The sequence below is a fragment of the Diadema setosum genome, chromosome 14 (assembly GCF_964275005.1).
Source record: "Diadema setosum chromosome 14, eeDiaSeto1, whole genome shotgun sequence".
Lineage (NCBI taxonomy): Eukaryota > Metazoa > Echinodermata > Echinoidea > Diadematoida > Diadematidae > Diadema > Diadema setosum.
This window is the reverse complement of record NC_092698.1, coordinates 32,024,417-32,043,757: the sequence shown is the minus strand read 5'-3', so window position 1 is coordinate 32,043,757 and position 19,341 is coordinate 32,024,417. Positions and strand designations below refer to the sequence as shown.

At 38.0% G+C, this 19,341-nt stretch overlaps 1 protein-coding gene across 1 annotated transcript in view; it reads left to right on the top strand.

Annotated features, from left to right (window-relative positions):
* The window catches only part of LOC140238025 (phosphatidylinositol 4-phosphate 5-kinase type-1 alpha-like), a 59,072-nt gene that overhangs the window by 16,395 nt on the left and 23,336 nt on the right, over positions 1-19,341 (top strand). The window contains exons 5-6 of the mRNA XM_072317952.1: positions 3,561-3,678; positions 14,471-14,623. Coding sequence (XP_072174053.1) covers positions 3,561-3,678; positions 14,471-14,623 — 271 coding nt within the window. The remainder of the gene's footprint in view (positions 1-3,560; positions 3,679-14,470; positions 14,624-19,341) is intronic.

The following is a 19,341-nucleotide window of genomic DNA, read 5'->3' as shown; positions in this document are numbered from 1 at the left end:
TTTTCATTAAATGTGAGTGTGTTATTTGAAGCAATTTTGGTCAGATCTTGTGTATTTTCATAGAATAGTGCATTGAGCAGTTTCTCTATTAAAGGGGTTACCATTTGAATGTACTGTGTGGGAAATTGCATTAACTAAATTATTGTATATTTACTATTTTTATGGGTTAGGTCCCACATAAGCACACCTGCATGTTTTTCTGTCTTGTGTTTCTGTCTGAGATCTAAGAAATAAAGGACATTGCCAACATTTCAATAAACTGTAATATTACAAATGTAAATGAGCAGTGAAATTGAAGAAAATACAGACTCTGTCAAATACCTTTTAATAAGGCATACATTCATGTAATTTCACAATATGCAATGGTGTTCTCAGCTTGAAAAAGAAAGGATGGGATAGAAATTTCTGTTATTGCAAAGTTGTAGGACAATTTTTTATATGAACAAATAAATATGAAAATTGAAAATTGATTGTGATTTGGTAACTCACCTGCTCTAAATGTGCAAATGACCTCCAGAATCAGATACATTTTTTTTAATTGTTTCTTTTTTAATGGAGAAAATAAGAATTTACACAGATCTTGTTTGTGAACCCCTTTACGAATAAAGTATTGAGTGTAGTAAAGATGTCTTTTATACCAAAATGCAAAGTATGCACATATTGAATGGCAGTTTGAGTAGAATCCAGACACAGCTACATTTGTACGCATTGAGACTATTTGCTAATCACTAAAAAGCTCCAAATGTAATCCCAGTTGCATTGCACAAAAATGTGAATTGACCAAAACAAAATAAGCATGCCTGTCTGTGACTCACTCATTGCAGTGTATTGGGCCAGCTTATCTGGCGCAAAACAGGGGTGTGTCTGGCTTTGCACGCAGATCTGTGGGTCCGTGACAGAGTGCCATGTACCATATGTAGGCCAGTGCAAATATGGCATAGATTTCAGAATGAGATTTGCAGGTATAGTGTTTTTGTGCAATACATGTACATGAGAAAGTTTTCTTGCCCCTGTGTGTGTGTGTGTGTGTGTGTGTGTGTGTGTGTGTGTGTGTGTGTGTGATTTGTATGTACTATGTGTGCATACATGTAAGCCTATATCAACTGAATGTGATTATTTTGTATTAATTTATATTTGTCATTAAAATTTGATTCAAATACATTCATTCATTTTGATATAAAAATGTAAAATATTAGATGTTTTTATTCTCCTATATGCTTCTCCCCTTGATGCCTGATCCAAGAAACAAACAAACTAGTAATTCACATCAAGAAGAGAATGAAGGACAAGACTTTTAACATTTTGTCTAAAAGAGAAATGAAAACTTGACAAGCTTGTTCCATGGAGCTACAACTGCAAAACCATGCTTGTCCTCATTGTAATTATGAAATGTGAATGCAGCATTGAGCTTTTAAAGAAAAGCTACAATGTACCCCAAGGAGATGGATCACAAATTACAAGTCCATGTACAATGATGTGAATGAGTTGCCCCCTGATGTTGCAGATTCAAGTACAGTGTCAAACATTTGACATCAATGTTAGTGTTTTGTCTGCATACAACTGGAAAATAGTTGAAGAATGAAGTACAGATCAGTTATACTGATTTCATGACAGAAAAGTGGATATGCGTGTACATGTATTGTACTTTGCCGATGGAGAAATTGGCTGGACAGAGTTTGAATAATGAGGGTTACACTTCCATTCCATTATCTGGAATGGCTTGTTTATACCATGGCCGGTAATCCTGCCGATCAATGGTCCAGAACTGACTCTTATGGTCCAAATATAGCATTTCAGTCATGCCCAGTGGCTGACCGCTTTGTTGCTATTTAAACACTGTGAAGGGTCAAGATGTCCAGTTGGATTCATCGTGTTACAACCAGTGTTGTAGTGTACAACTTTTACTCTATGAATCTTTGTAGGATTAATTGCTGTACAGTGCTGAACAAGCTATAAGTTATACCTAATAAATGAAAGTGTAAATTTCTATTTCAAAGCTTTTGTAGTAATGAACACACTCACATAGTTTACCATACATACAGTGTATGTGTACATGTGTGTCTAATTGTGTATGTATCAGCATCTGTACAATGTATGTGTGGATAAAGAAATATGGAGAGAGAGATTGATAGAATGAATGAAAAGCTCAAGTTTTGATCTGGATGGTTTCATCAGAAAACCTGCTTTAATGATAATAGTTCACAATGCTTACAAAATTATAGCGCATTATCACATTTATAAATGTCTCTAAGCGCCAGCTCAGCTTTAGCTTTAGCTTTAATCCTTGGCCATCTTTTGCATAGAGTCCATTTCTTGGATTAAGTTCACATTATCAGTGAAATCGTAAAATGTATATCATTATAACAAAATGATCATGTTATGACCATATCAAAGGGAAATGTTTCCAATTTGAAGCATGCACATACATGTACCACATGTACTGTATACGCCGAATATTTTGTGAGGTTTTTATTATGGGGAATTTTGCCAGTAGGATGCTAATTAAAAAAAGGCACAAAAGTATTAATTCTGAGCCTATCATGAATGTGACGTGCATGCATACACTTCAGTACGCAAAATTGTCAGGAAGTCCCAATTCGCGAAAAATTTGCAACCTGTACTGAATACCTGTGCATAGTCTTTGCACGCCATTTGCAGAATGAACATTGGCTTTGGACAGTTTTTGATAGAATTTTATGCCTGGATAGGCTGCAATTGTTGTTTAGCCGTGGGAAATTACATACAGTAGGTGTAGGTATATACGCTTAGCTGTGAATGCAAGTGATTGCTTGATTTACTCTGTACTGTGAACACTGTATTGGTCTAGTATTTATCAGCCAGACTTGTATTCAAGCTTCATTAAACTTTGATGTTTTCGTAGGGAATGTAGGACTACAGGCATCCTTGCAGGTACACTCAATCTGAATAACTTGCACGCTGTTTGTGAAATGGTGATGAGTGTAATATGGTATCCCCCGTTGCAGCAGTACAGACTTGATCTTGCAATACTATACACGATTGATGTTTCCAGCTGATGTACCGTTGATGTCTTGATGCATGTTAATGACATGTTAGTGTTTTTATTTCAAAATCATTTGTGTTTGGCCAAAAAATTTGAACCAGCACTAGCTAGCTACATGTACACACTGTGTTTCAGACTAATGATTGGCTTAATGGGTTGATAGGCATTCAATTTGTATGAATTTGTTTTTTATTGAGTGTAAACAATGCCAGATATGATGCAAATTGATGACATTTTATATTGAAAAGACTTGGGATAGGTCATAGTGCCTTTGCCAGATATGCAATATCTTTACAATGATTATTAAAGGTAACACAACTTTGAACAGGTTATACGCATTCAAATATAAATGCAAGTTTAAGTGAGCAAGTGTTAGAAGGAAACACTACAATTCATACAGAGTCATTAAATCACATTATTTCCAAAAAACAAACAAAACAGTGCTATATTCTTGTACCCTTAATGTTTTAAATTTCCAGCACATGGTGTGGATTTTATGTGCCTTTTTTTTGTTCTCTTCCTCTCCCCCTGTGAATAGTGAAGGGAGCAACATCACACCGGCCCACTCCTACCCAGAATTCCGATTCAAGACATACGCTCCAATTGCATTTAGGTACTTCAGGCAGCTCTTCGGCATTCAACCAGATGATTTCTTGGTAAGTGTCATCACTCAAGGGCTTGTTTCTCCCCATCCCTTCGCTGTCTCTCACTTTCAGTGTCCTAAGCCAAAGTATAGTAAGAATTGATTATGAGATGGAACACATTCTCATCCCCTTAGCTACCTTTTTGTCTAACGTAATTACACTCACAGCTCTGTCTGTTGTCTTTAAAGTATGTTTTACCTCCGCCAAATGCCTCACATGTGACTGCCTTGTGAATCAAACCACCAACTAACCTCTCTCGTGAAGCCTGTGAAATATTGAGGAAATAAGTATTTCTACATGACAAGAACAGTATTTTAAAAGCAAAATAGCAGAGACAGTGTAGATTTTAAAGATTATCTGTGGCCTGGAAATAAAGTATGAGAATGAAAAGACTACAATTAAATGAGCCTGCAACTGTTTTCTCAAATTTCTCAATAATATTCATGAAAATGATAGAATTGGAATTAGGAAACAGATGTCACAAATATTTCCGTGGACACTACTTGTGCATTCATGGAATGATGGTGATGTAATTGAATGTGTTATGTGTGCAAAGATCAAACACATACTCATGTAAATTTCAAAATCATCCGAACATAAGTACATGGCCTGTATATTTAATTTGGTGTAGTTCCTGGATGAAGTTTTTCCAGTTTTGTGTGTACATTACATTAGCATTGAATGAGAATAATATTGTGCTGTCATTTTCATTATGAGTCATAGATGTTTTTGTTGACATGTTTTAGACATACAGTAGTATGTTAATGATTCTTTTTGGAGGGTTTTGTTTCAAATGGTTGGTATCATAGGGTCGTGGGGACACCCATGGTGTACAAACTGTAAATATTATGGGAAATACTGGTGCGCAGAGACTCCCTTTAACATCTGTTTATGGTTCCAAACTTTCCAGGTATTCTTGGAAATTCTCCATGAATATATCCCCTTTTATGATGACATTTACTGCTCTGCCTGTATCTAGTGTGCCAGTGATGACCTGAGGTTTTTGATGGGACTTAATCATAAATTAGCATTCTTAAATTTCAAAAGCTGTATTGATTATGAGATAACTACATAGCTCCCTTACTGCCAAGATCTGCCTTCCTAGGAAAGGTTTTATGAGCACATTTCCACCCACTGCTGGAGTAAAAATGCCATACTCCTGAGAAGAAGTAAAACAAAACAAAGACCTTTGCCGGGCTCAACCGCTGATTTCATACTCTCCATCTGAACCAGGACTTGTGTTGTTCGTTTCCTGGTGTGAGATGAGGTACAGCTGTACATGTACTGAGCATTGGTACTTGGCCATTTTTGTACATAATTTCTGAGACGAGGCGATTGTTGTTAATCAGAATCAAGTAATACAAACCCTGTCATGAGTATGTGTGTGTGTGTGTGTGTGTGTGTGTGTGTGTGTCTGTCTGTCTGTCTGTCTGTGTGGACATTGCAACTTACAGCTAGAGCCTTTCTTCCACTTTCAGATGTGTGCCCTTTGTACATGATTAATGTGAAAACTGAAATGTGATTTTGATCCACGCATAAAACTTGAGCAGACTAGAACTGGTGGCATTTTGAAGTGAACTGTGCTAGCATGGTCCCCATCGTTTCATCAATCTTGGAAGTTTAGAGAATGTCACAATAAAGTTGAAAGTCATCACTCACGGGTGACTCATTATATGGTCTGAGCACCTCAGAGGCAATAAAAAAATGCAGGTGAAACAAATTAACATTAATTTTTTCTGTCTCTCTTTTACCTGGTGTGCCACTATCATGGAAGCCGTTGATGAGAGTCTCAGCTATAATTCTTATTGATTAAGATGGTGAATTGTTTTTCATGACACCTTTGTAAAGGTCAGCAAACATTTAATGATTTACAGTCATTACATGAAAGATGATTATTGCGGAGACCAGACACTAATTGATTTTGGAAGGAGGAAGAGAGGGAAAAGGGACTGAGGGAAAACAACACCATATAATTCATGGTATGTTACTGATTCTAAGAAATTGGGAGTATGAATGAAGTCTTTATCATTGTAATCCAAAAAACACTTACAGACTGCTAATGATTAATTGATGACTTTATCACTAACACAATTGTTAATAATGTACACAAAGTACAAACTGTACAGTGTTGATACATCCAACAGAAATACTCCCCTGCTGTTCAGTCCAGTGTTGGGATGTCCCACTGTGTAATATTTTTACCATGTCACACAGTGTACATGTACAATGTAGATAATATTCAGAAGAGTTACTGAGGTAAGGGTAATTAGACCATCAAGTTATCAAAGCTGTTCAACATTCTTTGTCCTGTAAATTTTAGCTTGCTGAAAACACCTAAGGCAGATACTTGTATGTCTCACACAAAGAAGATGGGTGAATTAGAAGAGAAATATTTTAATACTCTGTCTTTACAAAGGTACATGTATACCACAGGGATAAGCAGTGCACAGGATTTAGATGTAGACCTAAATGTACTTAAAAAAAAAAAAAAAAAAAGACTTTTTTGAGTACTGAAACAAATTAATTTACAGATTGTAGTGTGTATACAGATGTGTTTACAATGTATCTGAAGATGTAGTTTGCATGGTATACTAGTTACACGTAGTGCTGAGTCAGACAAAATGCAATGCCATTATATTTCTGTTTCCCATCGCAAGAATTGACCTTATTATATAAAAAAATTCCGGCCCTACATTTGTAGCAGAATTCAATTCCTTTGTTTAGACTTTGCAGCACATGTTTTTTTTTTTTTTTTTTTTTTTTTTTTTTTTTTTTGGGGGGGGGGGGGGCAAACAATATGTGAATTGTGCATGAACATTCAAGGGTGCTACATGTACATGTAGATCACTGTCACTACTTCAGTGGCAGATGATAATTAATACTGTCACTTCTTCAGTGGCAGATAAAATGTAATAATTAATGCTGGAGTCTCTCACAAATACATGTTACAAATCAAGTGTGGGATGCCATGTTTGGTTCTGTGAGTTGTGAGTAAAGAGCTCAACATTTCATACAAGCTTGTATGCCATTAAGTTGTGCATTATTATGCATACTTGCCAACTCTACCGCTTTGGGCGGTAGACTACCGCTTTCTAGAGGTTTTGACCGGCTACCGATTTTCTCTTCTGATCTACCGATTTTGTAGCAAACCTACCATAAAATGAAATGGAAGTCATATTTTCCCTTCATTGTACATTGATTCCCTAAAATAAGCTAGTAATTAGAATACTAATAATAATTTCAAGGAACTCGTTCCTCAAAAACGCCATATTCAGCCTTCTAATATGCACACATGTAGCACACTGCAGTGGCGCACTAGTCTCTATCATATCTACGTGCGTGCAAGACTTACTGTACACGTGTACATGTAGCTAGAACCACGCGTAATAGTAATGTTTTGGTAGCTCACGTTCTGCAAGAGTGAATGCTATGAATGGAAACCCTCCCAAACACTGTAGAAGAGAGCAAAATCTGCCACGTACAGCAATCTCACAGCCAGGTCATCCGCTAATTAATTTAGATTTGGTGAGGGCAACATTATGTCTTATTCATCAAACTAGCTCCACAATAGAAAGTATACACTTTAAGGGGATAAATTATTTGCCAATATGTTTGATTACTTTTTAGTTTTTCACATATGCTTAGCCTACAAAAATTATTTACTAATATGTCTGATTTTATTTTTATATCATAGTCTACAAAATAGTTCATAGATTTACATGGATTATATGTTTTTATCAATACCAAGAACCCTTTAAAAAGGTTAAAAAGCATGCACCAAATCTCATATTTTCATATTGAAAAACAAAAAAAGGTCCACACCGTGGGAGGGGGGACACCCCCCTCCCACACCCTCCTCCCCCCCCCCCCCCCTTGCGCGCAAGCGCGCTCGGGCTTGGTCGCTTCGCTCCCTGGCAAAATCTACCTCTTCAGGATTTCAAAATGTTGGCAAGTATGTATTATGTGTGGAAAAATATCAACATTATAATCTGAACAGTTTGTTTCTGTATGTAGTAAACAAAGCTAGTGATTGGACTAAGCTGTTTGTGTGAACGGAACAAAAACACTTTTAAGTGTACAGCATGTATCCAGCAAAGCCATTATTGCAGACAAGGTTTTGCTGTAAGAATTATGTATTTATGCAAAAAATTAATTCTGTAATGCATCCATATTTCCAAAGATGCCATTTGGTATTCTGTCTTCTTTCTTCCACACTTTGATAGAAGAGAAACTTTAATGCTGGTACATGTGTGTGTTTGTGTGTGTGTGTTCATACAAATATGAAGTGTATGAGGTTTCTGAAAACAAATAGTCTCTAAATGGCAGTTGCATGAAAGCAAAGATGGGTGTAACCCATGCCATCTGCTATTGATCTTGTATGGTGTAATCTACAGCATTATTAATGCATTTTTTATTGGGGGGGGGGGGGGGGAGGGGAAGAGCATTCATCAGCAGCCTGGAGAGATGACATGCATGCAGCTCAAACTACAGATGTACACTTACTGTAGGAAGCAATGTCAGGTTATTTGTTATCCAATAAAATGCAGTGTGCATTTCTTTCTTTCTAATACTTCCTCTACTCTTTCCCCAACACAGACATGCAGAAATATGACATGATATTCTCAATATTTTGGATCAGTTAGCATGTGTGTAAAGAGTTATCCTGGAAATCATAATACAAGTGTGCATCGTACATATTTTGACTGCCATAGTCAGTATGCAGCACTGTTCGCCTGTAACATTAGATAAGCAGTATGCTTAGAGGGCCTCGTACTGTACAAATGCAAGTCAAATTGATGTCACTCTTCATGCCACTGTAGCATGTAGCCATTTGAAAAACCCAGAAATGTCCATCGTTAGTGTCAGACACCTGCATCATTGTTTATGAAGTGAGATATATTATGACATTTCAGCATGCTTTGAATGAAACGCAATATTAATGTTCATTGGGTTGAAGACAAAAACTGTAGCTGTCTTACCCACATTCAAAGACACATCCACACACAGACAAAGCAACAGACACGAGTCATACTGTTTTTGATACACACAATGCATATTCCACACATTTTTCCTGCTCCTTGAGTGTAACTGGATGTGCATTGTAGGGCAGTGCCGCCACATGAATGTTGCCCGAGGATTCGTGGTGGAGATGAGGAGTGTAGGGGTCAGATGTTCACAGAGAGCTCCTCCATCTGCTGCTAAGCATGTTGCAAATCTTGTCAGTATTCGTCCCTGTGTTTAAATTCTCTTTGTCTCACAAGCATGCACATTTATGAACCTCGAAAGATTGATATAACATGTGGAGATTTCATTCATGATGAATGTTGTGTTGTAGAGAGAGGGCTTTCCAATTCACTTATTTGCAAGACATGACAGGCCAGGGTCTAGACTTCATCAGGCTGCTTCTCTTCATGGAGGAAGATTTTGTGCACTTGTAAAGAAGATTTATGCCAGATTGCCATATTATGATAATGCCAACAATATTCAAGGCCCTGTAGTGGCTGAAACCCAAACATTTGTTGTACATAATTGTAAGCACTTTGATGTATTCCCACATCCTCAGTATGGAAAAAAGAAATATCAGACTTTCTGAGTAGTTGCTGTGCTCGTGACTGCTAAATCGAGCAAATGATAATAATTTTTTTTTTTTAATTTCTCTGATGAGCTTCTAAAAGGTATGGATGTACACATAGTGATGCTGAAAATCATATCACACCTTTTATACTCATATCCCTGGGTACAGGGTACATTGTACGCTTATATTTTGTCCATGACTGCTGATTTGTTGGTATTCAGTGTAATAGATATCTTCATACAAATTGAAATACAAATTGATTTAATAGAACACTTTTCATGTACTATGTAATTTATCAATATATTTTAACAAATGCACAAAACAAAACAAGAGAATAGGCACAATACAAAATGTACATAGCCTCATTTCAGCTGTGTCCTAAATGGATACTGCTGGTCTTCAATACGGGTCCATTGTGAATTTTCATTGTGTAAAGAGAAGCAATGGAGCATGAAGGTGAGAAACGATATCTACACGTACCGGTATGTATGGACTGTGTCTGTTGCATCAAAGGTAATGGACCACAAAATCAATTGTTGTTGCAAACTGAGTACTGTATAATGGTACAGTTGTACAAGTGATAGATGCATATAGACGGACACTGCTTGTGTAGAAGTGTCTCCTCAATTTTGAGCTGTGCTGCAGGCAACACTGTTTGTCTGTATAATATGTTGTCTGTGTGATGTGTACTAAGTACTGTACACGCTGTAAGTTTGTGTTCATAATGACCCCCTGAGCGTTATTAATGTACAGGCATGTGTTGTTGCGCACATCATTATATCATTTAGGTGTGTGACTCGATATACAGAGTGTACATTTAAAATTCTGCTGGGCCTCAGGTGGGGCAGACGTGAGTGGAGAATTGTATCATGTCTGTGCCACAAGCTGTAAAGACTCGGTAGCATGGGGATACCATGCATTGGGTATGCTGGCCCAAATTGGATCTATTTGGGAATCCCGGTACAAAATTTTTTTCTCTTCATGGCTTCGTCACTGATCTGTCGTACAATGTAGGTACTTGCACACACAGCTGGAGAATCTCGAGTTGAAGTCAAATGATATTGATGACTGTATGCTTCAATATGCAATATTCGCTGATGGGTAATTCTATTCTAGCAGGTCTGCACTATTCATGGTTTTCGAATGTACCCAGGTGGGCAGCGAATGAAGATTAATTCAATGTGGCCAACCTTCTTTCCCCATGCTACTGGATCTTTTATGTCTACACCTCCTGTAACATGGGGATTATACATGTGGTAGCCCCCTACATACATGTAAGCTTATCCAGCAGACCAGTACATTAATGATATCAACATTTCATACATGTGCCTCCATAACGAAGATTGATCCTCATGATAATGGGGGGGGGGGGGAGAATAGAGCCAGAGGCTTGCTTGACATTGCAACAATTAATCGGTGTAAACTGGATTTCAAGTATTGTCACATATGTCACATACCTTGATGTGATATGACCATCCTATATTCTAATTACTGTATTCTGTCCAGAGAGGAAATATCAGCTCAGAATTGATGTTTGTGCATCAGGAAGTAGATTTAAAGGTCACATGTATAGTATTTAATTTCCCTTTCTTTTCATGAAATACTCAGGATATGTATGCCTATTGCCATTTGATTTCCTCTTTACCAATATGCCACACAGTGCATTGAAGGTTTTTATATGATAATGGGAACAGGAGTTTGATATCACAGAGCAAGCTGTAGTGAGCTCAGTTGTATTGCTGATCCTGTCCTTCACAATGTTATGTAAATGAGGCTAAGACAGTGAAAACACGAGAGATAGCAAGCAGGTGTTCTTGGGGGTCAATGAAAGATGACAACAGCTGATGTGACTGTGGCGATATCAGTTCAAAAAAAAAAGTTCTGCATGGTGTATTCACATCATAAAGGTGAAGTAGTAGTACAGATGTAGGTAGTGGGTGGTGGTGGTAGTAATAGTAGTAGTAGTAGTAGTAGTAGTAGTAGTAGTAGTAGTAGTAGTAGTAGTAGTAGTAGTACTGTAGTAGTAGTAGCAGCAATAGCAGTAGTAGTAGTAGTAGTAGTAGTAGCAGCAGCAGTAGTAGTGGTAGTACAATGTAGTACAGTTATAGTAGTCATAGATGACTACTAGTAGTATTAGTTAGTAGCTCAAAAATGGAATACATGGAGGAGTAGGGAACCACTCAAAGCATTATAGTTGGCTTCCTTCAATTCTAGTAGAGCCCTTATACACAAGCCTGTTTAATTCTTGGAGAAAAGTGTGTCTTAACTTTTTGAGCTAGTACAAATGATAGCAGTACATGATTTTTGCCTCAATCTGTTGGTAAAGTATTCATGTTGTCCTGCACAGTCATACAGTCAGTGTACCACAGTTTTTAAGGGCAGATTGTATGAGGAAGATCATGTAGGAATGTGGTGAAAATTTACCTACGTTGATTTCGTTTTCGTTCTCCTACATACGCTTTATCTGCTGCTTTCATTCTGCAGCTAAGTTTACTTTCAATCTTCCTTTCTCTCACCCTGCACAAACCATTTTGCAATGTGGGTATTTGTGGATATTTTTTGTCTGTATTGATTTGTTGATGCATTAATTCCCCCCCCCCTTTTTTTGGGGGGGGGGGAGAGGGAGGAATTTCCACAATGGATCAGGTCATTTTAAAGTCTGGAGTTTCAAAGAACAGAGCCATGTAATCCTACAATTTGTAGGTAGTAGAACAGTATTACAGGGGATTGGAGGATGAGATAGGAAAGTGACAGTTTGACATTATTACAATGAACAGTAAATTGTAATGATGTTAGATGTTTGTGATACTTAGAGGAGAAAGTATTTATATGAAGTATATGACATATCTTTTGTAAATTACGGTATCTCTCATGATTGTAAATATTGTGCACCACAAAGATTTTGAAAATTTATCCCGTAATTTACAAACAAGATTGTGGTCAGAGTCCCTTCTGCTGATTTTCGAAAAAGACACTGTACACTTGTGCAATTTTGAGTAGAGCTGACATTCCACTAGATATACAGCATCCATGGGTGCGTTTATCAACTCTTTTTCTCGGCAGAAACAGGTTTTCTAAACGGCTTTCAGGGAATTTTAACGAGATGATAAACGCAAAGCTGTTTTGAAAGCCTTTTCGGAAAGCCTTTTCGAAAGCCGCAAATTTGTGCTGTCCAAAACAGGTTTCCTAAAGTTTAACAGGTTTCCAGAAACCTGTTTCTAGAAGCCTTTTGAAGCGAGATAAATGCAAAGCTGTTTTGAAACAGCTTTGTACTACAGTTACGAACCATGCACGCCTTATATGACCTCTTCTCCTCAGGTCGAATTGCGCAATGCAGCTGTGCAGTGACAGGCCAGTTATCGTGTTCGTGAAGAGTTGATAAACGCAACTATTTTGGAAGCCGTTTCTAAAGGGCTTTGGAAACGGCTTTTGAAAGCCGTTTAAACAGGGGAAAGATGATGAACGCAGCCCATATCATAGCCAAACACAAGACTACCAAGAGAAATTTGTAATGTTATAGAATCACTGATACCACAAGGTTTTGAGGAACAAATTTGTTGATATATATCTCCCATGTCTGCAATGCTACAGCTGTAGACAGAACTAATAGTGAAAAAAAAAAGAAGAAGATTGGCCATATGCCTTGTAAACTCAATTTATCCTTTAGGGATCACTAGATATTTGTGAACATTTGTCAGCATCTAAATATTTATGTATCAGATCAATTGCCATTATATATGTTTTTACTTCACTAAATTACTTGCTGGAGGGGAAGTATATTGTGTTTTATGGATTTTTCTGCTCCTGAGTATGAAATTCAAGGGGAAACAGAATGTTGCAACCTCAAAAATTTGAAGTGTACCTGCCAAGATGATGTGCAAATAGGCAATAATCCGAAGGATAACTGAGGTGTTGCCTGGCAAGCAATGGTGTATCCGTGGCCACGGCAGGATAATATTGACGACAAGCTGCATACATTGTGTACCTGCACACACATTATGCATTGTGAGATGCAACTCGCGACATGAGATTCCCGCTGAGTAAACTGCTGCACGGCCAGCAATGTGGACATGAACGTATGTGCTACATACAACTCTTGTGTCATGTGAAATAGCTACAGCAAGGCCCCTTTTCTTCAGCTTTTACAGCATTATGCACCATTTGTCCGTCATGTCATTCAGTTAGCATTTCCATAAAGAAGCTTGGGTTCAGGTACTTGCGTACAGGCGGTTTGCAAATGTTACAGAAACTGGTGGAACTGATGTAAACGATATTTGATTTATGTAAGATGCCCAAGGGGGCAGTGATTAGATTAAAAAAGTAGTAGACTGCCAAATAGCAGCTAGAGATAAGATGACAAATTTAATTTGGGGAAATTTCAGGTAGAGTAATCATCTTGGGAATGCGAGGAAGGGAAAAGAAAAAAATAATTACTTTCTATGACGAAGCCACTTGACAAGCAGATTGAAAAGCACTCTGCTTCTAAAAATGAAACCTCTTTGTCACAGAATTAATTCTTATGAGTCGTAACAACCTTTCTCCTTCATTTCTTTTTATTTTGTTCTTGCTTATGAGAGGACCCTGTGAAAAATGTCATTACCATGGAAGCAAACATTCACTGTTAATATTGTATGTGATGCTTTGCTGAATTTGTGCTGGTATATTGTCAAGAGTTTTCTCAGGAAAGATTATTTCATGTGGCCTGTTTCCTGCGACATCAGGAAGAATAAACATACAGTTTAGTTTGATTTCCTGAATACATGATCGTTGTGCATGGATGATAACCAACATTTACTACAGCAGCAGTGATTTTTTACCTGCACCATCTGCATGGTGAATCTTTTTACTGTTAGATACCATTATATTTGGACCCTATTGGTCAAGTGTGCAAGCTTAGAATTTGATCGTATCCTTTATTCGTGGTCCCTTTCTGTATTAAAAGTTTTCCCCAGACTTCTTGCACTCGCTACTTGAAATTTTTATATGCTTGTCATTTAGTAGAGAGTGCACAATGAATACCTGAAATGTCCAAGTGTTCTTTCTTAAATTAGTTAAATTAGTTACTATTGAGATTGATCCCCCTCCCCCCCCCCCCACCATGAGAGAATATTCTGAGATATTTCTACTGTCTTTTGTTAGGAGACATGATTCTCCACAAAATGTCAAAGTATTTCAGAAAATATTTGATTTTATGTTCATCTGCCTAGCTACTTTTCTTTTGCTATGCAGGTATCACTGGTAGACCGAATGTTAACCGAGCTCTCAAACCCCGGTGCGAGCGGCAGTGTATTCTATCTGACAGAGGATGACGAGTTCATCATCAAGACGACACAGCACAAAGAGGCCGACTTCTTACAGAAACTACTGCCAGGCTATTATATGGTGAGTGCAGGGAGCCCTCATTAAAGTAGACTGCCTCAAGGGGACAACTTTTTTTTTTTTTTTTTTTTTTTCATTGAGACTATTCTGCAACCCCTTGTATGGTTTATCTCATGTCTAAGATGATTTTGACACCAATTATTGTTTTACCTCCCCCAGAAACTATTGATTTCAGTGATTTTCTTTTGTTTCTTTTTTTCCAAGCTTTATATTTTAAGATTGTTTCTGTTTGAGTTGTTTCTGTTGTTAAGGGCAGTTATGCCACTCCCTTGTTACAAACACTAATGAAGTGAGTGATACCAGTGGAATGTTGGTAGTAATTCAAACCCCAGGTGAAGTCTTCAGGAAAACGTAAAGCATCTGCATATTCCATAGTATTTCTAAGATGAGAGCAGCATACCAAGCTCTTGTGGCTCCAGTCAAGATATCATTGCTGGGTGCAGTTTCTGGTGCTAGCTTCAGCTTTAGTGGGCTTATTTAACTCTTCATTCATTGTTTAGTGAATAGCAGAGGTAGTAAAAAAAAACAACAACAACAAAACAAAACCCAGAGGCTTACATTACACACACACAGTAAACAGTAGTTTATATTTGAATACATCAGTGAAAGTTTGAGGAAAATCAGACAATCCATTGAAAAGTTATTAATTTTTAAAGTTTCAATGCTGTCATCGCTGGATGAGAAAACTACAACAGTTTGTGACATCACAGCAGGACAACGATATAATACTAGTTAAACCAGAAACATTCGCGACACAGCGTTAATCCTTCACGAAATGGAGCCGACTGCCTTCTTCATGGTGTGAAACTTTCGTGAATCATTGGCGACTGGCATTCAATGCATTGGGTGTAGACAAAATTTTTGCATGCATTCTACTTTCATGACTCTTGGCTCCTCCTGAAATTCCCCAAAGTTTTATGAATGTGGACATTTCTGGTTTTACAGTAAAGAAAATATAAAGAAAATTCTACAAAATTTCAATTTTGATTAAGTCAATTTTTCTTTCATTTCGCTAGAAATATGGAAAAAAATTTAGTTCTCTTTAGAGAATATTTTCTCTCCTGCAGTGAAGTCACAAACTGTTGTAGACTTCTCATCTATTGATGGTGGCACAGAAACTTTTAAGAATCATAACTTTTGAATGGACTGTCTGATTTTTCTCAAACTTTCACTTATGTTCATGTACATGTATGTGTCCCACTAATGTTGCAGTGTTCACTCAATCCACATATACTTGTGTATAGTTTAGTGTATTTGTCCTTAAATTGAATTCTCAAGCTTCTTCTCATTCCGTAACCACATAACCCTGTAACTGTTTTGGTTCTAAGCAGTCATTAGGGAGCTTTAGATTTGCGCCGCAGACGTAACTTCCGGCGACGATTCCGTTGGCTGTCCTGCGTGGTGTTGCAAAATAGCTTTAGATGACGCGAGGATACAACCTATACAAAGTAAAATGGCGCTTCCATATAATCACTGCATCAAAAAGCTCGCTGCGTCGTGAATTGAGTGGACGAATTTGGCAGTGAGTGTTGCAACCTTTTTAAATGTATGCTAACACCTGCCAAAAACCAAGGAATCATTTTCTTTTTCATACTCCTCAGCCAATACAATATTTAAATGACACTGTCAGCGGCTTAGATTGCAGTTGAGAGGGTATAGAAAGGGGGGGGGGGGAATTAACAAATCTATCCTTTTTTGCTTTCAAAATTAAGAAGAGCCTTAGAAAGTTGAATTCCACTGTATAAAGTGATTGAGATTATCTTTTCCATTGATTCTCCCATGAAGAATGTTATGGTGGATTTAGTGTCTGTATAGTACTTTTGGAATGAATAAAGGACTAGAGTCACACATGTACTACATGTAGTTTCTGGTTGCTGTTCGTGTGGTTGGTTAGTGAAGTCAGACGTCATAGTGGTTTTCCTGTGCGTGTAACTGAGAGAAATTTAAAAAAAAAAAATCTGTGCATTTTATACCCACAAATGAGGAGAGCTGTGTCTGCTAAATGAATCAGAACTCTGTAAAGCCATGTGATATATGCATGCAGGCTCTGCTGGGTCGGGACTTCAATCTGAACTTTGTGATATGTTGCATGCCAGCACGATATGGCCCAGACTTCATTATGTATGGATGAAAGCGCAAAAGGAAGGAACGTTTAGCCCACAGACAAAAGTCGTGGTATGATGTAAACCAATGTAGACGAATGTCACTGACAGATTGCAGTGCATGTATGTATACCACTGTAACTAAATTGCACAATCTGCAAGGCTGCGCTTTTTTTTTCCTTGCAACTGATTAAAGGCCCGGTCCCACTGGCCGACGGACACAAAGCGTATGCAGAAAGGACACAGCGGACGAGCAAAATTTCGGGGATGGCTTCATCCGCTGTCATCCGCTCCAGAAATTGACAAAATTGGCGAAAATTGGCGGTAATAGAACGGAAATAGAACGGACGTGGGTAGTATGTAGCGGGGATGTTAAACGGATGTCCATCGGAAACCTAGCGGATGAAAGCGGATGGAAGGGGATGACAGCTCTGAAGGGGTTACCGGAGATAATTGCGAAACGGACGCATAGCAGAAAAAGCGGATGCAGAGTGGATGCAGAGCGGATGCAGAGCGGATGCAGAGCGGATGCAGAGGGGATGCTTTCGAAATGCTTTATATACGAGATGCATACGCTTACATCCTTTCTATTAACGTGCTATTAACGATGTAAAGACGTTCCACGTACCATATCTTTCCTCCCTCTTTCCGTTTTTAGCTGCAGCGGATGTGAGTTGCGAGGATGCCCAGAGGATGCAGAGAGGATGCAGCGGACGTTTAAGGGATGCCGCACGGACATACAACGTTTGTTGCTCGTATGTCGCGGATTTACATCGTACACAGCGGAAAGTTCATCCGTTCTAAAAGTTTTAAGCAGCTTAAAACTTTTTGCGCGGATGAAATCACAGTGGACGGATGCTCGATGGATAGAGCGGATGAAACACGTATGCGATGGGTACACAGCGGATTCGTAGCGTTTTCCAACGGATGGCAAGATTTTTTGTACGCTTTACATCCCCTTTGCATCCGTAAGTGCAGTGGGACCGGGCCTTTACAAATTGCCCTGCATACGTCGATGCAGGGCAATTTGTTAATCAGTTGCAAGGAAAAAGGAAAAAAAAAAAAACATCTCGACTGAAGAATTTCACTAATTTGAAGGCTGTGCTTATTTAACATTTTTATCAAGTACATGGATGCATTTATAGTTAGAACCATGGGAAAGATTTTATATGCAGTTTGTATGTATCCACGTATACAGGGGTATGTAATCAGAGTATATCGGTGTAAACTTATGGCATTTCTTTCTATTTTTAGATTTTCAAGCTGATTTGGAATCTGATGACTGCTAGATATAATGCATTCATTAAATACATAAAGGAAGCATTCAAGTGCACGTATAACCTTGATACATTGTACATTATTAAAGTAACAATAATGTGTATTTTTATGTCTATGTACAAACATGTGATATGGACTTTGAACTGTGCTAAATTGTACGGCATTTACTGGTCTGTGCATTATCATTCTTTTGAGTTCAGATGTTTTGATGTTGTTTTTGATGCTTTTATTGCATTCCAGTCAACTTCACTGAGATGAGCATCTGTGATGCGATGATTACCTCCGCCTAGGGAGGAGGTTATGTTTTCGTTACCGTTGGTTTGTTTGTTTGTTTGTCCGTGTGCAGAATAACTCAAAAAGTAGTTAACAAATTTGGATGAAACTTTCAGGAAAGGTTGAGAATGACACAAGTAACAGATGATTAAATTTTGGTAGTGATCCGATAGTTTTTTTGTAATTTGTGAAGGATTTTTATATTTTGACAGGTAGGGTCAATGAACTTGGGAGTTCAAGCTGCGCATTTTTTAGGTTTTCAAACGTGCACTAAAGTGTGTGCTCTAGTTTCTGCTAGGGCGAGGCGCGCCGCGCAGCTGAGGATTTATGACGTAACAAAGGCTTCTATATTGGGAAATCGGGTGAATTTCCAGCATGTATACCTATGTGTTGTGGAAATCACTGATCTCTATGGAAGAGTCCAAAGAGCTTTTCCCCAGTGGTGGAGAGGAGAAAAATCTCTTTGGGAAGAGCAAGATCATCGATGGAAAGTAGCTGCTTGGCGGAGGTCTGCGCTCTCAGAGTGCTTTTCTAGTTATTCATGTGATCCTTATCAAAATGGTGCTTGCCAGCACATCCACCTGACAGCAAGAATGGTATTTTGCAATAAAAAAGAAATAGGCTGTTATTGCATTCAATACAAAACAATGAAATGGATGCCTGCTTAATTGTCAACTGATGAAGTATTCTGATCACCTGATCTCAATGCAAGTTCATTCTTTGTTTGAACATGAATTTCATAAATTGTTACGTCGGGCAAGCTTATGTATTATGCAGTTTTGAAAACGAGCGAAGTGCCTATCCAAATGAGAAAAAAGAGAGGTCATTTGTACCAATGTATGTAATACATGAGCTAACTACGAACTGGCTTATTGTCAGTGAGTCATACATCTGCTACTGTATGTGTGATTTTTTTTTCTTATAATGTACAGTGAAGAGCCACATTAATTAACTGATTTTCCAGGATTGCTTTAAATCTTCATGACAATACTTGGATGTACAATGTTGTACCTGTGGCCTCAGAAATAAATTGAATTTATCATATCTTTTCCCTGCTGCTCTGAGTTG